The 22,745-nt window shown below is 26.0% G+C and overlaps 2 protein-coding genes across 2 annotated transcripts in view; one reads left to right on the top strand and one right to left on the bottom strand.

The window, feature by feature from the left end:
* Positions 1 to 6,188, top strand: part of LOC141528937 (sodium/potassium/calcium exchanger 3) — a 14,670-nt gene extending 8,482 nt beyond the window's left edge. The window contains exon 7 of the mRNA XM_074245233.1: positions 6,062 to 6,188. Coding sequence (XP_074101334.1) covers positions 6,062 to 6,137 — 76 coding nt within the window. The 3' untranslated portion in view covers positions 6,138 to 6,188. The remainder of the gene's footprint in view (positions 1 to 6,061) is intronic.
* Positions 6,117 to 22,745, bottom strand: Hk (potassium voltage-gated channel subfamily A regulatory beta subunit hyperkinetic). The gene is made up of 9 exons (XM_074245234.1): positions 22,522 to 22,745; positions 20,113 to 20,336; positions 13,633 to 13,849; positions 9,555 to 9,682; positions 9,096 to 9,302; positions 8,895 to 8,989; positions 7,890 to 7,933; positions 7,094 to 7,319; positions 6,117 to 6,218 (listed from the first exon to the last, which is right to left on the bottom strand). The coding sequence occupies exons 1-9, from the start codon at positions 22,638 to 22,640 to the stop codon at positions 6,117 to 6,119; spliced, it is 1,362 nt and encodes a 453-aa protein (XP_074101335.1). The 5' UTR covers positions 22,641 to 22,745.

Genomic DNA, 22,745 nt, shown 5'->3' with positions numbered 1-22,745 from the left:
AGCCAAAAGAGCGTATACAAAAAAAATTTTTTTCCTCATTTTTCTTACAGATTTTAATTTTATAAACATTTTTAGGTAATTTGGAGTAAAAAAAATTTCTTTTGGCTCTGCAGAGCCAAAAGGGTGCATCTCAACATCTACGCCAAGTATTAGTAACGCCAAATATTCGAATTAATTTTTTTTTTTATTACGTAACATATTTTTACGAATGCACAGCAAGTGGACTCTTATAAATTTTTCATGTTAAAAATTTTGACACGATGAAACTATGCAATGTGACATTTAATTAGTTGTAGCTAAAAAATATGTACTAAAGGTGACAATCGATTTAAAATATTCAATTATCGGTTATCGGTAGATTAAAATGCTCGCTTCGATGTACAATGGTGTTATTTTTGGTACCTTTTATTATTCCTTTCTTTCAATATATTTCTTTTTCATTTTTAATATCAGATCACCAATTAATATCAGATAACTGCCGGGAATAATCATGTCTTACATCATTTTTTTTTATTTTTTTTTTCAATAATACGGACAATCAATAACTGCGCGAATGTTATTGATAAAATTTAATTGTCAGCAAAACTTTTTTCTTTTTAAATTAACTACAATATTTATTTATTTTCTTTTTTTGATTTTAAATATCGTGGACGTTTATCGTGTTTAATTTTATAAATATACAATTTTCGAATTATTTAAAAGTTTAAGCTGAAATACTGACGTCGTTGTTATTAGATTAATTACAATTAAAGTTTTAATTTATAATATTTACATATGTAAATTATTATTTTCATTTATTCAATTTATTAAACTCCGATATGTACTAATTAATTTGTTCACTAGATTGCCGTCATTATTTAAAATTTTTTCATTTCTCTAATTATTTTATTTAATTACCTACATAATTTAATATGTAATAATAAAATTACTCAATGAAGACTCAAGTGGAGAAAATAATTATACTAACTATATTTTATTTATTTATTTATTTATTTAATTAATTAATTAATTAATTGTTTATTTATTTGCGTTCTTTTTAGTTTTATTTAAATTACTGTTATTCCTATCTAGAAAGGCTAAAAGTTTTATTCAGCGAAAGACAATTTTACTGAGAACTCACTAAATTATTTAATTAGTTTAGTTTTTTTTTATTTTTTTAATTTCATCTCACAGGCTAAAGCTTTGAGTCATTATATTAAAGTAATTATTTATTTATTATTTTCATGATAAATATTCTGAATCTAAGATATTTAGCGCCAATAAAGTTAAGGTAGTACCCGCGGTTAGATAATTACTCCTTAGAATTTAATGAAACTTGGCGTACTAGTACATTATAATTAAATAATAAATCAGTTTAATTTTTAAGGAGCTACAGAGAACGAGAAAAAAGGTAATACATAATGGTTTTTGCCTTTAATATTGATCTTTGTGAGAAATCACAGATTTTATTTTATTTTACGAAAAATATATTGAGAGAAAAAATTTCTTTAAAAAAAAAATCGGCATTTTTTTATGATTAAAAATTAATTTGTTATAAACTTCCAACAATTTTATTTAATACACGGATAGAAGGATTTTTTTTTAATTTAATAAGCTTTTTTAACTGTTGATAAATTATTTTTTAATACCATAGGATTTTATAAATATTTATTAACAGTTAATAAATTATTTTTTAAATACGATTTCTCAAATGTTAATAAATATTTGTTAACTATTAATAAATACTTGTTAACTATCAATAAATGTACTTTCCTCCCAAATAAAAATTTATTGAGAGTTAAGAAATATTTATTAAAATTTAACAAATTAAATAATTGTCTTCAAATAAATTATATTATTAACAGTTAATAAATCCTTCTATCAGTGTCTTGAAAAAATCAAAATTTTTTTTACTTTAACTTTCTTGTTAAAAAAAGGTTTTTTTTGATTTGGAAAGAAAAAAATTTATCGAGAAAATATTTTTTTAGCAAGAAAGTTTCTATGAGAGCGATTTTTATTTTTTCAGCTAGGAAATAAAATTGTTTAAAATTTTCAACAAATTAATTTCTTATTACATTGCTCATTTTTTTCATAAAAAATTTTTTTTCTCAGTATACCAGTCAGATTTTAATAAAAATTTAGGAAAAGATAAGAAATAACATGTTGAATAATTTTCATAATTAAAAGTACAGATTCATAGCATTCAATAGCAATAATTAATAAAAAAAACTATTTTTATCTTTTTTTCTCCTATGAAGTTGAATAGTTAAATTTACTCCGTAAATTAAAAGCGACTAAATTTATTATTTATCACTTACGATATCTGTGGTACTACCTTAAGTATTAAAAAAAATAATATTAAATCACTTGAATTGTTACGTCATTTACGAGTTTGAAAAGTATTAATTTTCTGCCATACGGAAATATTGTGTGCGTAAAATATACAAGTCCGTCAAAGTAACCCGACAACAGCTCTTGTCACTAATACAAGTAGCGTTTTTCCCAATTTTATGAGTTTTTTCAGTCAAAAATAAAAATATAAAATATTTGGTAAAATTTTAACAGTTTTTAGAGTTCCCGCCTTCGCCATTGACGTTAGAACTCGACGATTTTCTAATCCATTTCGTGTAACGTTTAAGTTAAATGTTAATAAAACTCTAGCTATTTATGTAATGTTCTATTGTAACTCAAAAAAGAGAAAATCAATCAATCATTTACGAAAAAATTACTAATATTTAGCAATTGTAAGTTATTTGTTTTGATAAATGCGCTTTATATTATATGGACGCTAATTATATCATAAATTTCGAATATCTATCACGAAAAGTAAAATAAAAATCTAGTACAATTACATATAAACCTCGAGACATGTGAGTAATCTCGCCTGTGACTCGTGGCAAGTTGGTACCTCGCGTTTTACACCCAATTGCACTCGATCTATAAACTAATATTTAATTGTTTTATTAATCATTTCTTATTAGATCGTAGTAAAAGGCAATCTAAAGCGATTTCCTTGATCAACTTTCTGCATTTTTTTTTTAATTAGATTACATTTTTTGCGATAAAAAATATATATTGGTTACAATGTGAAGTATTAATATTATTAAATTCAAAATCCTCCTATACCCTAAAATTTACGTGTAAAATATTAATAACTAGTTTATTTTTATTTATAATTAAATTTAATATAATAACATTATCGTTTTAATTATTATCGCAAGCGTTTGGAATGGTTTTGTTTAAAAAAAATTGCGTTAATCTATAAGAAAAATTCATTTGCTTTTTTTATTTTATTTATTTATTACTTCTAACAATTTTTATTTCATACCGGTAATTTATTTTATTTTTCTATTATTAATTAATTTTTTATTCACTTAAAATTAATTATCAAGAGAATAAAATTTTTGACCTATTTCTTAAAAGTCACTTGCAATTTATTAGTTTTTTTTTAAGCGATTCAATTTTTTTTTTTACATTGTGCGAGATTTTATTAACTTACTCATTTAAAAGTTCTAAAACTGATAATTATTTAGTTGTTCGAAGTATTATTTTTTATTACAATTTATATACCCGCCTACGCGATTCATACGTGAGCAATCATTTAAAATTACTTTTTATTATTGGAGGGACATATTTAAATGGACTCTGTGATCACCGTACACCAGAGAACTTTTATTTAATTTCATTTTAAATAATTTATCAACATCCCAATTTACTCGATTTTTTGACGGAAATTTTTTTATAAATTTTTAAAATGCAGTTATAATCTAGTTCTGTTCACGATTAATTATCAAAAAATGTAAACGATTATTATTAATGTTATTATTATTCGTTATTAAATTATTATTATTATATATTTGTTATCGATTGTTATAATTTATAATTATATATTAGTTGACGCGTGATTCGTTAGCATTCTCGCAGCTTATTAATTAATAACCCGTAGAAATTCCACTGGGTACAAAAGTGGTTGCTTATACCACTGAATTTTTATTTTTATGATTTTTTTTGTGATCTTTATGAAAAAATTTATTTTTATTGATAATGTGCGATACATTTAATTTTTATGAATTATAGAGGTTAATTTTGGACAATTATTTTTTTTTAAGTTATGAAATACAAAAAATTAGAAATTTTTTTCTTTTAGAATATCAGGACATTTCAGATTACAATGAGTATAATCCAGATTACAATGAGTATAATCCAGATTATAATTAGTATAATCCAGATATCACCCAGTATAATCTGGATTATACTAGCTATTATCTGAAATTTTTTTTCACCACAGATATCACTGAGTATAATCTGTGATGATATCCAGTGTCATCTTGTTATTTCTGTGTAGTTGAAAAAATATAATGTAAAAGAAACGTTGATCAATATATTATTAAATATATTTTGCCATAAGTCATACCCAAATATATATCTCTTAAAATTATAAAGGAAAAACAATCAAAGACATGGTAGTGCCTCGTGCCAAGTATTCGAACCTTATTCATTTGTGTAAAAGAAGACGATAGCTATTTCAAAAACTAAATTTAAAGTTCTAGATCATGAAAATTTTTTCCATCATAAAAAAAATCCTTTATTGAAAATTTGATGTGACGTTTTCATTTTTGTCGCTTTTTGTTGTTATGGTGACCACTTTGGCAACAATTACCGTAGCAATGGTTACTATGTCAAAATTTGCCATGGAAACTGTTTAAATTCATGATTTTATTTAAATCTAAATTGTTATATTTGTTAACTTGTTTTAGAGCAATTATACTAAAAAAAAACTTCATTTGAATCAAGAAAAAAATTTCTTGAATCAAGGAAAATTTACTTAAACCAAGAAAGATTCTTTAGTTTAAGAATTTTTCTTCTTAAATTAAGAAGATGAAGTTCTTCAAAATTAATTACTTGATTCAAGTAAATTTCTTTTTGGGTGAAGAAATACTTGGCGAGAGATACTACCGTAAAAAGACCAGTATGATAAATTATAATTCTAAAATGAAATAGTCACATTTCATAATCTACGTCATATTATAAAGTTGGTATTTATTAATGTACATGTAATGCTGAGATTAAATTTGTGGATGATATAGGCCATCCGTCAATTACCAACTTAAATTTTCATTAACTTGTCAAATTCAGTTACTAACCTCTATTAAACGTCAATATATGATCCATCTAATAGCATTTTACAAGTTATATGCAATCATTTTATCAACCCATTGTTCTTATTTAAAAAAAAAAAATTTTTTTAAAAATGATTAATTGATTTTTTACTTTGAAAGATTGAAGTTCGTTTTTACTGTCTATTTCTTCCGAAGTCACGAAAAGGTTATAATTGATAAATTCTCAATGCAGGCACATTATCAAAAAAATCTATTTCTTCTCTGAAGATGACCCAAAAATATTAAAATCTATAAATCTTTGAACGCAATGACTTTTGGTTTTAATTTCAAATCGTTAATTACTTGTAACTACAGTAATTTAATGTTGCTTGTTACTTTAATAATAAGAAGACAAATTTCGGTAGTTTGCTTCATTTAAAATTTCATACTTTTGTTGATGTTATTGTTATCATAATTTATTATTTATAATGTAATAAATCGAATGTGTTTGTTGCGATTACACATTATTGTAAATAAAATAATATTGCGAAGAAAAAATGTATCTTCATTTGGACAATACTGTATACACATGTGTACATTATTATAATTTATATAATTATAATTATAACTAATTTTATCGATTAAAAAGTCAAATATCGATGGTTGATGTTATCATTATTATTATTATTATTAATATTACTATTGTTTTAATATTATAAATACCTCAAGTGACCCGGAATATTGTCGTGGGTTGGTATAAACTTTGTAACGTCTTTAATACAAAGCATTATTATATTTTATCGGAGATTGTAATACTGTTATTATTACAAATCTGCGGTCGGGCTTTAAAGCTGAAATTGCCACGGTGCCCTGAGTATTAAACCACCACAAAGTGTAAATAACTATTCATTGTATTTCACAAAATGATACTTTATTGGTCGCATCTTTATCTTGATCATTGCTTTGTCCTGTTTCGCTTTTAGGACTTCCAGCTCCATCCATGCTGCCCCCAGTGCTTCCTGGGGGCCCAGCCGATTGTCATCTGAGTGCCAGGGTTGAAATCATTGGTGGTCGGGACGGTTTATTATCTAGTATCCTTTCGATTTCCAACATCATACTTGAATTCAGTTTTGGTATGAGCTGAAATTTTTTTTTCATATTATTAGTACTAGTCAATCTTCGTAAATATTTTTTAATATAGTTAGATTCATCACAATGAATGATAATTATTATCATATGGTATTTCATTTTTTAAACAAAATGATTTTTAATTAATTTTTTTAACAAAACATTTTTATTCATTTTTTTTACCAAATATTTTTTTCAATTTTTTGTATATTTTTCGTCAATAAAAGAAAATGTAAACTTTATCTTAATATTTGAACCATAAGACATGTGATCTTTTATTAAAATATCAATGAGCATTGATTTGTGGATTCTTGAATTTTACTAACTTTTTCTTATATTAAGGTAGTTATCGTGGTTAAGGCCTATCCTATAACCCGAGATGAATTCAATTAAAAATTCTAACGCTCTCTGCAGTTCTGTACCAGTTTCTTAGTTATAAAAAAAAACTAACTGCCAGAAACTTAAAAAAAAATTGACAATTTTTTAATGTATTTGTTGTGAGCTTAAAAAAAAATAAAAAAAAATTTTTTGACCGTCTAATTATTTACAAATAATGAATTAAAATTCAAGAATTTGTGAAAAAGTATATATCTAAGGAGTCGGACAAGTTCATATACTTTTACGGCGCGTATAATCTCTAATTTTTTGAGAATGTTTTACCATGACAACTATTTTGAGATCTTATTAGTGATTTATTTATTAATTTATGAACTAAAAAAATTTATAAAAATGTAAAAATTTAAATAATTTTAGACAAAAAATAAACCAACGTGTTTCCCTATTTTAATTATATATTTAAACATTTAACAGCAATTTAACATGATTTTTCCGTATACTAAACTATTATTGATGCAAGAATCTCTTTTAAGTATTAAAATATAACAAACCTGTAAACTTTGTAGACTTTCATAAAGCTGTTCGATATTTGACGCTCCAAGAAGAAGGCACTGAACGCTTTCGTTTTTGAGGGACCACGCTATCGCCAGTTGCCCAAAGGAACATCCTAATCGATCAGCCAGCGCACATACATCCCGCAATTTATCCGATGGTTTCCGTGGTGGTTCTTCATCCATTGTTCGCTCTCTTATTTCTGGTGTCAGAGGATCACGGCGACTCTGAAGATACAATTGTCATTATTCATATAGATAATTTCAGCTAAAAGCGAATTTTTCATTAAAAATTTACCGTTTAAGTGTTATTTTAGCATGGGCTATAATCTAGGGAGCTATTTTCGTTAAATAAATTACTATAGTTAGAACTAAAACTAAATATTTTAAATGTCAGGATAAACTAAAAATTTTAATAAAAAATAAAAATAAATAACTAAAAAAATCTAGCGTCCACGTAATTTATAGTTATTATTTTCACTATCGAAAATTTGCGAGCTATAAAAAAATTTTTCCAAGCTTATTTGAAAAGTTTTCCCATGATTTTTACGGTAAAAACTAATGAAAAATTTTCTACTTTTTTGACATAGCTATGATAGTCTTTCCACATGATCATGCATCTCAAAATCTATATTCAATTTTTAAATTATTCTATCTTAATATTTTTTTATGAAACGTATCCAATTTTGGAAAAAAAAATCAAAAATGATGTCGCAATAGAAATTGAATGGAAAGACTAATAACAACAAACAACAACAATCAAAACATTAATAAATAATATACTTCTTTGTATAACGATTGTGTTTCATCCTCCGTCCAACTAAACGACGAGTATTTATTCTGCAAGTAATAAAAAAAAATCATACCATTTTTCAGGGGATAATCAAAAATAATAATAACTAAGAATGTAACTTTCAACTTAAAATCAATTGTACGCTTGAGTTCAACGTACTAGAAATGAGAGTGTGAAAAAATGATTTTTTATTGCTCTCTAATCTTATAAAAAATTTGTATCCCGAAAAAAAAATCTGCTGAAAAATAAATTGATATTTTATTTCTATTGTGTGCTGATTTATCAATTATTTTTCATTACAAAAAATATTATTTAATTATTTTAAATGGAAAATAAAACTTTTTTAGGCAATCAAAACTGTTGTTACATATTCTACACAGAAAAAAAAATTTCTTGAACCAAGAAAATTATAAAGAAGACCAAAGTTATTTTAGAGCAAGAAGAAATTTTCTTGACTTAGAAAAATTTAACTTCGTTCAAGAAATTTTAACTTTTTTACGTTTAAGAAATTTTTAAAAAATTTAAACCCTGAAGCCAAAGCACCCTAAGGGCCTTACACTAATTATACAAATATTCTTAACATTTATATATATAATCCACAAGGCGAAGCTATTTAATATTAATAAAGATTATTTCAAAATGATAATAATAATTAAAATTATAATGTAAAACATTTATCGTTCAAAACTATAAAAATTAACCGGAAATTTGACTTATTTCCGTGTATAAATAAAAATGATTTGTTTTTAACGATTGTACCGTAACCTTAGACGTGTGTCGTAAAAAAAAATAATCAAAAATATTTTATCGTCTCATTTAAAAAAAAAATTTCTCAAGGGTGCACAATTAGATAGAAATTAATCAAGTGATCTTCCAGAAAAGTGTTTCCGTTTTTTTGAAAACAAACTTTAGAGACTGCAATAAAAAAAAAAGAAGATCTTTTCAACACCCCGTTATTGTAAATTAACACTAAAAGTTATACGAGAGATAAATGAATTAAATCTTTACCTTGTAGGAGGATCTTGATAGAAAAGAAACTCCGCACTCATCGGGCTTCGAAACCATACCAATCGTAACGGTTGACCACGCCATCAAACCGACGCCTGGAAGCCAATTGAGAAGATCTAATACTTTAGAATAACTTTAAGACAAAGTTGTGATTAGTTTTATTTAATGTCTTAATAATACGTGACTGTTAGAAATAATCACCAATTTTGTTGTACAATTCCGGCATATAAAGTTCTGGTTTATCTCTATAAAATAAATGATACTCTGCTTGTTCAACAATTGGCGTAACACAATTAAACTGTCTGCAATTCGAGTAAGCTTCCATTATTTCAACCGGTGACCATCTTGACGTACCCCAATACATCACCCATCCTCTATTTATAACATAATTCATAGCTCGAACGATTTCTAAAAAATTAATGCCAAAAGATACTTCTAAGAAAAAGACTAGAGAAAAATTTTACAATACAATACAATTATTCTAAATAAATAATATATGTAATATGGATATGTAATGGAAGTATTTAGGTTTTGTGGTCGATTAAGTTCTGGTTAGGTGTCTGAGACGCTACTTTGTTATCAGCTTTAACCAACGCTAGTATAGTGCACACTATTGATTGTTCTGCGTAGAGATAACCTATCTGCAGAATTTTGGCTTACCTTCCATCGGACACATTGGATCGACCTTGTGAATCATTACAATATCGATATACGACAATTGTAGCCTCGATAGGGACGCCTGAACGGTTTCGATAATATGTTTCCTGGATAGACCTCGTCCCTCACTTCTACGACACACCGATACAATTACATGTAACTTTTGTTATTTTTTTTAATCTATCAGATCATTTTTAGTGTAACGGAGGTGGTGGAAAAAAATTAATAGTATATTACATCCCTAGAGCAGTAAAGTAAGAAATGTCTCGAATCACATGAGGAGCTGATTTTCAAAAAGGTATCTTTTCATATTTTAAAAGAGCAGTTTTCTAAAATTTTTAATATTAATTACTTCAAGAATTATAAAGATTTCGGAATAAAAATCAAATTGTAGCTTCATATCCGACAGCACTTTGTAGCTAAATTACAAAAAGTTCAATAAAAATGAAAAGATTAATCAAAAATGAAAAGATACCCTTTTGAAACTCAACTCCTCACATGTAATCTGAGAAAACATGTGATTTGAGACATTTCTTACTTTACTGTCCTAGATATATGTTATATACTATTTATTTGAAACAAAATTAATTGAGTGATAGGATTTGTTAATATTGAAAAAGCTTTATTAATTGCCAATAATTAATTTCTTAACTTTAGGTGATTTAATTAATATTTATTAATGATTAATTTAATACTTGTCAAATGAGATTTATTGAAAAACGATAATTATTCATTAAAAGTTAAAAAATGTCTATTAACAGCTCACAAGTCGTTTATTGAACATAATTTATTTAACTGTTAATAACTGTACATTGAAAAAATAATTAACTTTATTAAAAAGAGAAATTCTTGAACCAAGAATATAATTTTAAAGAATTTGAATATTTTGAATCAAGTAGAAAATTTCTTGAATTGAGAAAAATTCACGTGAATTAAGAATAATTTCTTGGCTTAAGAATTTTTCTCTTAAATCAAATTAATTTGTTATCAGTGTACGTTTACTTAATTAAAAATCAATTATTTATTCTTAATAAATAAATATATTGTTTGCAAATAAATAAATTTATTAACAGTTTATAATTTTATTTTCAGTGTAGTTATTGGACATTTTTTTATATTGATAAGAAAAGTATTATTTAAATGTTAAGATTGATGTAAGGTAACAATATCTAGTTATTACACGTCTCATAATGCGGAATATTCTCTTGTCAAGAAAAATGTGTGAATATATTAAAAAAAATGATCGTAAACAAATTTGATTTTTCTAAAAAAATATTTCATATCGTTTACTATGAAAGAAAATGCTTGAAAAAATAAAACTTTCAAAAAACTAACAATCTTTTAATGTATTTATTGTAAGTTTGAAAAAAAAATAAAAAAAATTCGATTAAAATCTGAAATTTTACATTACAAAAAATTTATCATTAAATATTTCCGGAAATATTCATTTTAGCAACTTGGTGCTCAGAACCTTTTTTGTAGGAAATTAAATTTCCTACAAATTTATTGTTTTTTTTTTGTATAGCTCTGGTCATTCATGAGATAAATGCGAAAAAACGCGAATTTCATGGAAAAATCAAGTTTAGAGGCCCTGTACTACTTCACCGGTTCGAGTTACGGCTTGGTCGCAATAGACACTTTTGTAGAACATTCAATTCTGAAAAAAACCCGTCCATGGTCGAAACGATACTGTGAAATGCCACTGAGCTACGGAAATTTTAAGATAAAAAAACCAGAGTTTCTGTGTTTTTTTAATGGGAAATCTTTACACGCCTTGGTCGAGGACTTAATATTAATATCAAGGACCCAAACTTTCAAGGAATTTTTTTTGGGTGCTTGTAACAAAATTTCACAATGACACCGAAAAAAAAAAAAAAAAAATAGTTGAAAAAAAAAAACCACCCTAATCTATATATTAAGAAAAATCATATGGTTACTGCTCTCCCCTTACCGCGCTAGAGTCGATACCTAGCGCTCTACCTTGATCACTCACAAAATGATAAAACACGACTATTTATGACCACAAATTTTTTATTTCCCTTCAATTTTGTCATTTTATTTAATAAATTAGTGTAAAGATTTATTTTTATTAAAACGAAAATTACCTTACATCAACGAAACGATATGCTAACAATAGATGAGTTTTAATACAATGATGAATAAATAAGCATAACATATTAAAAAGCTTGCAGATAGGTAAATGGATAAAGTTTGCGTGTACGTTGTGCTTAATGTTTTCCGAGTAGAAAAAAAAAATAAAAAATTGTTAGCAATTTTTCCAAGAGGCTGACATCCCTTTGTTGAAAAATTTGACGATGATTGATAATTAGTATGCTAATGTATGTAAGCTCACAGAGGTGGTAAGCAAAAAATAAAAAATTCTTCACTTGACACAGAGTACATATTTAAAGCATCGCAAATTGCATTAATGAACAAAGAAAAACTTGAAGTGATAATAGATAATAATCTTATCAATATAGAAATTACGACGGATTTAATCGATATGATGAGAAAATAATGAATTTAGACCAAGGTCTTGGATATAATAGGTATGTATTATTTATGATTCTGATAATGTCAATGAATTGTTTTTTACAATAAATATTTTATTTTATTGATTACATGACAGTGTGTTTGGTTACAATTCAAGTATATTGTATGATTATAATAATAATACTGATAATAATGAATAAGTTTTTTGTGGTGGCGATTGTTTGATGTAAATGCTTGTTAATTTTTTATACTGTAGCATGACTGGATAAATTTGCTTTAGTAAATGTTCGTTTTAAGCTGTGGTGTTGTATTAATATTTAAATAGTAACACGCATGGTATTTTTAGATCACTGTGTACTTGTGCTGAAAATCTGTAGAAAATTTTTATTTTTAATAAAATTTATGTACACAGTAAAAAATTTTGCGGCGTTGCGTCAAAAAACAGGATTAAAAATTTTTGTGTTAAATATTTAACACTTATTCTGTTAAATCAACATAAAAAAGTATTAAATATTTAACATCAAAATATTTAACACAAAATTTTTTGACGCAATGACGCAAAATTTTTTACTGTGCATGTCTTCAGTTCTTATTTAAAAGCCTGGATCAAAAACTTTTTAGAATTTTTACTCTTAATTTATTTTACTTAAATAACCAAATTAATTATTACGTACAGCTAATTGTAATTTTCTTTATTGATCCAATTATATTCGTAACATTCATGAATATTAATCTTGGATGAAAATTTTATGTAAATGAAACTCATTCTTAAAATACAATAGTGAAAGAAATTTTAAAAATTTATAATTTCAATTTTGCACGCCTCGATTCAAGTATTTAAAATGACAACTATTAAATTTCAAAGTGACAAATTTTGTGGTTGTTCGATTTTAAAATCCATCATTGAGTTTTCTATAAAATTTAAGGACTATTTTAGTCACCATAGAGCTTACAAGGATTATTAATCAAGTATGAATACGAATTCTTCTAAAATAAATTGAAATATTTTTTCAACTTGAGATTGATATAATAATTGCAAAAACAAAGACAATTTAACATTTTCAATAATTAAAAAATTAAACATACAAATTTAATAATGATTTCATAAAATTTACAAAAAGAAATTTTCTTTTTTTTACAATATTTCTGGGATGAATCACAAAGTACGTTTGATTTTTCTCACGAAGTCGAATGAACGGCTTAAAAACTTAAAAAACACTCCGAAATAATTTTTCTCTTCTTACAAAAAATTAAACATTAAAAATTTCATAAAATATCAATTTTTATCAACTTTCAATTTTTTTAATTTTATAAAAAACTTATTTTTATTTTACTATAACCGAGGCGTGCATTTTGTAAAAAATTCCATCCCTATAGAGTAATTATGAGTAAAATAAATAGCAGTCATAAATTAAGGGAGTTATTAGGCAAGTCCAGCGCGCGCGCGCGCGCGTGTGTGTGTGTGTGTGTGTGTGTGTGTGTGTGTGTGTGTGTGTAGTGCAGCCAATGATAAATTAAGTGCATGATATCGTATTAGTGAAAACAATTTCAGGGATGCTTAATGCCATAATGTTGGGTCGAAACTTACTTGGTGCTCCAGTAGATTTTAGTGGTGACAATGTAGCTGGAGCGGTTCCAGCCCCGTCGTAAGAGAATACGACCAAGTTGGATTTCAGCCCTATGACCACTGTGCGCTTCACTAAGGTCGAACACATTGATACCACTGTCATAGGCCAAGGCCACAATAGCTTCTGCTGTTTCCTCGCTGGTGCATCCACCCAACCCACCAAATGTTGTCCATGTACCTAAATTAACAGTCAAGAGAACATTTCTCGGTTTACTATATTATTCACATTTGTATTGGCTCACCATACATATCCATATCCATATCCATATCATCTGTGCTTACATATTATATGTCACCCTCTACTCTATGTTTATCAACTACAGATATACCCGTATTGATTCATCTCTGATAGAGATGATCCATACGTATAAATTCAAGTGGCTTATCCTCTCAATATTTCCAACCTACTTCAATTAAATGTAGTTCGGTATATTCGAAAGTCATTATAATATGATTCGGTTTATTGCTACTTAAAATCTATTGTTATTTTATCACTAATATTGACAGCTGTTACGCCCACGTTAATTCTGTTATCAAACTTATTATTATTTTTAAAAGATCATAAGTCAAGTTCCCTAAGGGTAGTTCTTGACATTTTCGTAATAAATTATAATTCTTATAAATAAAACTTGTGAATTTATAAATGCACTGATAGATGGATTTGTTTATATTTAATAAGCTTTATTAACTAATAATAAATAATTTTTTAACATCATAAATAAATTATTTATTAAATGCGATTTATTAAATGTTAATAAATATTTCTAAACTGTTAACAAATATTTATTTAAAATAAAAAGCAAAAATAGGAATTTTCTTTTGATACTTTTTATAATCCTATAGCTGGAATACATGATCATAATTCAATTCACTAAATAAATTAACCTTTTTAATATTTCAAAATATAAAAAAAATAATTAAGAGCTCTGATAAAATTTGGTATTTTACAATAAACTTTATTAAAATGTAATATAATTAATGGAAATACTTGTCAACTATTAATAAATATACTTTCCTCCCAAATAAATATTTATTAAATGTTAGAAAATTTTTATTAAAATTTAATAAACTAATTAATTGTCTTCAAATAAATTAAACTATTAATAGTTAATAAATCTTTCTATCAGTGTGGGAGATAAGCGGTCAATAAAGTTTCAAAATTTGTTATGAATTATAACGTTATGTTTATCTTGTTTGTTAAATCTCAAATGTTAATAAGATTCTTCTTCAGTGTATTCTTATTACTTTGCTGGTTATTAAGAAGATTGTAGGATGAAATTATAGCAAGTTTCAGTGACTCAAATCCGCTTGAAAGATTTTTTTTTTGTAATCTTACCTATTATTGCTAACAAAATAAATATTTAACTGAACAATGCTTGCATGCAAGAGAAAATACACTGCAATGCGTCAAAATTTGGAGACGTTTATGAGCTAAATGTCAGGTAAATCGAGAATTATTATTTTTTTTTTAATTATATTGAAATAACCTTATTCATTTTCAAAATTAATTGTAAACAAATAATTCCTTTAATGATTAACAAATTTTTATTAAGTATAAATAATTTGCATTTAATAATTGATTTTTTCAAAAAATTTTGTGTTAAAAATTTTTATGCTAAATATTTAACAATTTTTTGTATTGATTTAACAAGACAAATGTTAAATTTACACATAAAAGTGTTAAATATTTAACAAAAAAATTAATAACTGTTAATAAATATTTATTAAATCAGCTAATGTAAAAAAATCATTTTTTTATTCAGTACTGATGACATCAATTAGAAAATTTTTTTTAATTAAAAATCAATATAATTTTCTCTTAGATTTTTAGTCGAGTTTTAAAGTGTAAATCTTAAAATATTTATGTTATTCTTAATATTTTCTTTGATGTTTAAGAATTTTCAATGATACCACATATCCATTTATTGAGTTAATTCAACAATAAGTATTAGTAAAGTATTGACTACTTAAATTCAGCAAAAGACAAATAGAGGTAAAAAGTTGAAGAATCGAGTAATTGAAAAAGAAATTTTATTGAGTTTAATAAAGTTATTGAAACTTTCGATTGACTCATTCATATTTTATAGATATATATATATATATAAGGATTCTGCTTAATACTGAAGTTGGACTTTCTTAACGAAGACTGGATCAAATACACACAATTAAACAATATGAAACCGTTCTAAAGGTTTTAATTATCAAAAACTAATTTTTCCTTTTTTTAATTGATTAGCAATAACCGATACTGTAAAATATATTTATATAAAACTTTAAATGACAGTAATGGAACATTTTTCTCGATATTTTCGAGGATAATTAAAACTGGTATGTATCGATTAGCTATAATTGAATTAACAAGCTGAATTTTGCTTGATCGAGTGTGAATATGAGTATATTCATTTTTGTTGCTTTTATAAACAAAGCAAAAGTTAAACAATTTGGAAATAAAAATCGGGTTATTTTTAAATATAAATCGAATTGTTTATTGATCAGTTTAATCAAAGTCCGTTTGTTTATCGTTAATTTAAAAATAAGTATATAGTAATCAAGCTTAAATGTAATTTGGTTGCGATAGCAGGAGGAGGAGAAGGCTAAATTTGGACGAAAATAGACATCGGAGTGGTTAACTAGGTCAAATTCACCCCCTGTGGTGTAAAAGTGATGCCACATGTCAATCACGGGTCAAATATTACGAATAGTTTAAATTATTACGATAAATTTAATAACATTGTGTAATGACAGTTCATTTAATTATTCCAATAATGTTTATTTCATGGAAAATTGTTATATATATCTGTTGATATAATTTACTGCCGGTATAAATTCAATAAGCTGACACATGCACTCAAAAAAAAAAAATCTGAAAAATGGTTGACCCTGCCGGCTATTCCTGGAATTTCCAGCTTTTTACAAGTTCAAAAAACTTGAAACATTTGTTATTACGAAGCTTGAACTTTTTCAGCTTACAAATAAAATGTAATTACATTTTTAAGTTATTTAGGTTGGAAAATCCAGTAATTGTATCGATGAAAAAATTTTTTTTAATTTTATTTTATTTATGCGATTTCTCAAAATCTTTTGGAACATCTTTGGAAGCTTAGTGAAATTTTTTGGAATGCCGAAAATAATAACTTCCCGATTTTTCAAGAGTATTTATTTTCATAGCTTAGAGTTATGAATTGGACTGAACGTTTTTTCGACTGAAAATAATTATTTTTACCAAAAAAAATTTTATTGAGTGAAGATTAAAACTTTTCTATTTAAGACAAAAAATATCAATGAAATTATAATATTAGGTTATTAAAATGTAGTGTTAAATATATGTCAATAAATTTTCTTTTGAGCTAAGATCGAGAGCAATGGTTGTGTCTCGCGCCAAGCTATACAAATCAGTTGGAAGAAGTGACGTAATTTTTTTTAATTTTTTTTTTGGCTGAAATACAAATTTAACGAGAGTACAAGCTGGATTTGATTGAAAAGAATATTTCTTCGAAGTAAGTCGAATATTTATTGAAGTAAAGTAAATTTCTTAAAGCGTAGAAACATTTTCTTGAACTAACAACATGTAGATTATTTGTGATTATTTCTAGTGTAATTTGAATTTAATTTATTAATAAAAAAATTAAAGAAATAAAACTTTAATAATTTTATTTGTCTAATATTTTCTTTAATTATTAATTTTTTGTGATAACATGAGAGCGGGTGCTATTTTAAATGTTCTAATTGTTTTATTATTTAAAGATTATTTTATTTCAATCGCTGGTGTATTATTAAAAAAAATTTTGATGAAAGTTTATCATTAAAAATTAAAATTTTGTCAATAATTACATATATTTAACATGGTAATTTCAGAAAATGTTGCTTCCGACCCAAGATTCCTGTTGGTGGAATAAAAGTAAACACTGTGAGGTAACAGTCTCTATGATAGCACCCTGTAGAATAATGTGATGTGTAATTTAGACATAAATAATGAGCCAATCCTCTATCGTTATTAAAATGTACAAAAGTTAACTTTGAGTGTGTAGATTGCATAAAATTAATATGCTAAATTAAACAATCAAAGAGCAACCGAGTCTTTGAAATAAGACAATATTGAGAGCAAATATTGCCTATGATAATATTATGGATGAATTATTTCACTGAAATAGAAAATTGATAATAATGCACGAGGATGGAAAGAAAATGATGAGATAGAAATGCAACAAAACTATGCTCATATAAAAATATAACTAGAGCAGCAGTTCGCATACACGTCAAAGTGATAAAAATGAAAAAAGATGCCAATATTCCAAGTTAATTTTATTGACAAGTGAAAAAAACAGGGGAAAAAAATTCAATATACCAGAGAACTCTGTGATGTTATTGTGCTTATTACATGGATGTATACATATGAAATCAGTATAGTATAAATACGCGATTCAGACAATGAATTTCAAAGGAATTTGCGAGTTCAATTCATATTTTTAAATTAAATTTCAATTCCGATGATATTGTATTCTATATACATCGAAAGTAAAAAAATTACAACAGAGCTAAATAAAAAGATACTGAGATATAACACTAAAAATAAAAAAATATAAATTGTACGGGGGCTAGTTGAAGCGACTTTACGCTTTTACAACACTTAATCAATATACCTTTTCCTGTGATTTCAAGAGTATTTTAAGAGTAAGACCATAAAGGAAGAAATAACATTTTTTAAATAAAAAAAAACACGTATTTACTTTTATTCTCCAAAAAAGCTTTTAGTTTAATAACATTTTTCGAGTTTTTGTTACGCGAGCAAAAAATCTTGTTTTGTTGTCCGCGTCAATTTTTAGATGAAATTCCTTCAGAAGAAAAATTTTGGTTTGATTTTTAATATCTAGCGTATTGATGAATTTTATTATTGTTAAAAAGTATTATGTTAGAAGTAACGAAGCTTTACTCCATTCTCAATGTTCATAAAAATTACTCCTAGTTTTTGGTGTTATATATTTGTACAATTTCTTAGATAGAAGTGAAGATGATGGTAAAAACTTGAAAAACAAAGAATTTAGTAATCGCTATTTTATTTAACATATATACACTGATCGAGTTTAGAAAGGAACTTTTTCTCATTTCACTGTATTGAAACATATTTAAATTTTCATTGACATATTTGAATTTTCATAAACATTGATTGTGTTAAATTGACACAAAAAAGTGTTAAATATTTAACATAAAAATTTTTTGACGTATTGACGCAAAATTTTTTACTGTGTATAATTTTCTTTCCATGCCTTGAAAATTATTGAATTTTCGATCAATTTTTTTATAGAAATCAATAATAGTAATTACTATCCTTGATAGTAAATATTATTATCCTGATAGTGGCTGTTATCATCTTGATTGTAACTGTGACTTGAAAAAAAAAAAAAAAAAAAAAAAAAATGGTAACTGTTATCGTAAAAAAATAATAACACTAACCATCTTTGCATTAAAAAATGTTTTAATCATCGTCGATGATTGGAACTACAAATTTAGTATTTTAAACCCAATCATTTAATTTTCTCTGTGTACCATGAAAAATACTTGAATACATACGAAGTGATGAAAAGTTCGAATTATGAACGAAACTTATCTACTCAATCTCCCGTTCTGTGCAGGAAAACGTTAGACTATCTCTCGCCACCTATCTGTAGTTGCGGAACTATCTGCTGAACAATACAATCTAATGCTTCAGGCATTTTAGGACTATTTATTACTATCATTATTATCGTCTGTAATTGTATCTCGAAAAACAACACAAAAAATACACAGAAAAAAAAATTCACTTGAATCAAGTTTGAAGAATTTTGAAGAATTTCATCGTCTTGGTTTGAGTTGAAAAATTCTCAAGCTAAGAAATTTCGTTTGGTTTAAGTTAATTTTACTTGATTCAAGACAATGAGCTTCTTCAAAATTATTTTCTTGGTTCAAGAATTTTACTCTTGATTCAAGTTAATTTTTTTTGCAGTGCAGGGAAAAAAGTGAACTGTAAAATTCACTCGAATAACGTCTCTCATCTTAAAATATATAAATTATCAGTCCCAGCACGTCAATAATTATAGTTTAATTTTTAGTGTTGCATTTAAAATGTACCATTTTACATTGTAAATTTTTCTAAATAAAATTCAAAAATTCATGAATGAGGACTTTATTAAACTTAATAATTTTTTTAAGCATTAATTTGACAGAAAAAAATTAACTGAACCCACGACTCGAACCCGGGACCTTTATCGAGAATTTAAAGTTTACAGATTTGATAGAGCCTGGTGCCAACTGAACGTTTAAAAGGCCAATAACAAACAAAATATCATTGAAAAATGAAAATATAAAAGATTTTCCGTTACTCTGGCGTAGCACGAGTTTAATTAACAGACAAAGCGAACTATCAATAATATAAATATTGAGTAAACTCAGTAAGTGAATTCTTACCTAACCCAACATTAGAAACACGAAGACCGCTTTTACCCAAGTTGCGGTAACGAATACCCGGAGATGGATGTTGTGAACGTTGGCTTTGGGACGTTATGCAACTCGTCAGTAGTTGTTCTTTTGTACCTTGCTGCGTCGTACTACAATGGATCCCCGAGTCTGCACCACCGGTACTGCCATTGAACTCTTCCATACAATCAAGACTCGCTATAGGAGCACGACACCTGAAAAATACCGTGATTGTTAAAGACATTTTCCAACACCAGTTGATAAGCTTTTGTTTTTCTTTGTTGCTTTTATTTTCAACAAACCAACGGTAAAATAAAAATATAAATCAATTACCCCGGTAACTAAGAACAGCGTAATTTTTTTTTTTATCCCGTTGATAAAAATTTTTCCTTATGATAACAGAAAAAAAAAAAATTATTAAAATCCTCGAGGCACGCTCCACTCGGTTTTTAGTATAGTATAAAGAAAAAAAAATAAAACCGACAGAGCCTCGAGCTCCGGCTACAACTATAAGAAGTCTTTGAAGTCTCCAATTAAACCTTGTCACCCAGAGCATCAATTGTCGCACATAACCACTTTGTGCATAAATTATAATTTATATTGTTTTAAAGTTTTTATTATTTTGCACAACAAAAAATTAAAAATTATTTGAATTCTTTTTTCAAATTATTTTCTTTCAGTTTTTTTTAAGAAAATTGTATAGTAGCTTTGTTTCGGTTTAATTCGTTGAAAAAAAAAAAAAATTAATAAATTTAACTAATAGAAATAATTATTTTACTTCTCACTCCTTATTATTACTTTTTCAAGATGTAAATTTTTTCATTCATATACTCACCCTCGGGTTGAAAAAAATTCAACTCACTATAGTACATTACCTACTTCTATTAGTGAGCGAAGTGGACAAAATGAAACAATAAAACAAAAAATAAAAGCATGAACAAATGACGTTCTCACTAGCTTAACAAAGAATCAAGAGCATTGTTCATAATGTTGAGTAAAAAACCCGGTGTTGAAGAGAAAAAAATATATGTGAATAAAAATAATCAAACACAAAAAAGTGTACAAGCGATTCACACTTTTCTTGACATTTTTGGTTCATCCAATGTGTTTGCATAAAAAAACTCTTCTAACATTGGGTTTCTTTGACTGTTTTACAGAAAAACATTCATAAAACCGCTCATTTTTTCACCCAAAAATTAAAGAAATGGTTTCTTTAAATTATTAAAATGTAGCAACTCTAAAATTTGTGAAAACTTTTTCTATTATTTTGTTTTTACGCTGACGAAAAAAGACAATGCTATCTATCTTTCTCCTATGTATCTATCTATTTGATACAAAAAAAGAAAAATAATCCTGATTCAAGGAAATTGTATTGAAGAAAAAAAATAAGGATATTTTTATATTCTCCCGTGAAAATCTTCTAATGAGTTCTCAAATTTTAAAAAAGAGAATAAAAAAATAATTTATTATAATTTTTTTAATTTTTCTAGAAATTTGTCAGTCAATTCAAATTTTTTATTGAACAAATATTAGTTTAGTAATTCAACAAACTAAAAATCAATGTCAGATAAGTTTCCTAAGATATTTAAAAATACAATTATTTTATAATTTAACACCTCAAAAATTTATCTCTCATTTAAAGAAATGATTCAGTGATCGTGCGCTCTCTACTGAAAATTTTAACACTACTTGTGGACGAAAAATTATATATGGGCATATATCGTCATAAAAAAATCATATCAAACCATAAGAACATATCAAGCCAGATATGTGTCCTAATGTTTATCTTGTTTAAAAATAGTAAAGTAGTTTGTCAAATTTGTAAGATTTTTTAATGATGATTTTTTTTTTCATCCTTGAGTTTTAATTTGTGAACTTCTTAAATTGATTACAACTGAATATCTCGAAACTGTACACAGTAAAAAATTTTGCGTCATTGCGTCAAAAATTTTTATGTAAAATGTTTAACACTTTTTTGTGTTGATTGAACAAAATAAATGCTAAATTCACACATAAAAGTATTAAATGTTTAACACAAAAATTTTTAACACTGTTTTTTGACGCAATTATGCACAATTTTTTACTGTATAGTCAAAATTGAAAAAAAAATTTTTTCTTAATTTTTTTGATTCAAGTATTGGATCAAAAATTAAATCGTTAAAATTAAATCATCGGGTGTATTTGTTGAAGTTAATTACAGCGATTAGTAGATTTTATGATGAAACAGATCGGAAAATAATTCGCACAGAAAAGTACAATTATATTTTAATTACTACAGTTAAGCTATTACTCGTAAAAAAAATTTTGTCTTGTTAAAGTAAAGTAAAAAAAAAAAAAAAAAAATTGGAGGTAAAAAATAATAATTCGATGACATTACTTAAGAATAAAAAAGTAAATTACCGATAAATAGTGGGCAGTGGATATGAGTCGTCGTCCTCCATGCTGCTACTAGCGTTATTGTTGGTATCATTTCCCGCAGTTGAAGTATTCGCAAGATTGCATAGCATTAATTGTGACATAACTAATTCTAACGGCTGTGATTCCGCTAACGTGCACCAGCGCGTGCTCACTATTCAGTAGTGGTATGCACATTCGTTTTTAATTGCATCCAATTGCCCCAAAGT

The sequence above is a fragment of the Cotesia typhae genome, unplaced genomic scaffold (genome assembly GCF_013202065.1).
Source record: "Cotesia typhae breed Kobodo isofemale line unplaced genomic scaffold, CoteBio_Ctyphae contig_44, whole genome shotgun sequence".
Classification (NCBI taxonomy): domain Eukaryota; kingdom Metazoa; phylum Arthropoda; class Insecta; order Hymenoptera; family Braconidae; genus Cotesia; species Cotesia typhae.
Note: the sequence above shows the minus strand (reverse complement) of the source record. Positions and strands in the feature narration are given on the sequence as shown.

What these genes read in the sequence shown, in the direction of transcription:
- Hk (XM_074245234.1), bottom strand. Translation starts at nt 22,640, where the DNA reads ATGTCACAATTAATGCTATGCAATCTTGCGAATACTTCAACTGCGGGA. An exon ending in AAAATCTACTGGAGCACCAA is followed by an intron (nt 9,683 to 13,632) that starts GTAAGTTTCGAC and finishes GGTGTGTCGTAG; the next exon opens with AAGTGAGGGACGAGGTCTAT. An exon ending in GGAATTGTACAACAAAATTG is followed by an intron (nt 8,990 to 9,095) that starts GTGATTATTTCT and finishes ATTGGCTTCCAG; the next exon opens with GCGTCGGTTTGATGGCGTGG.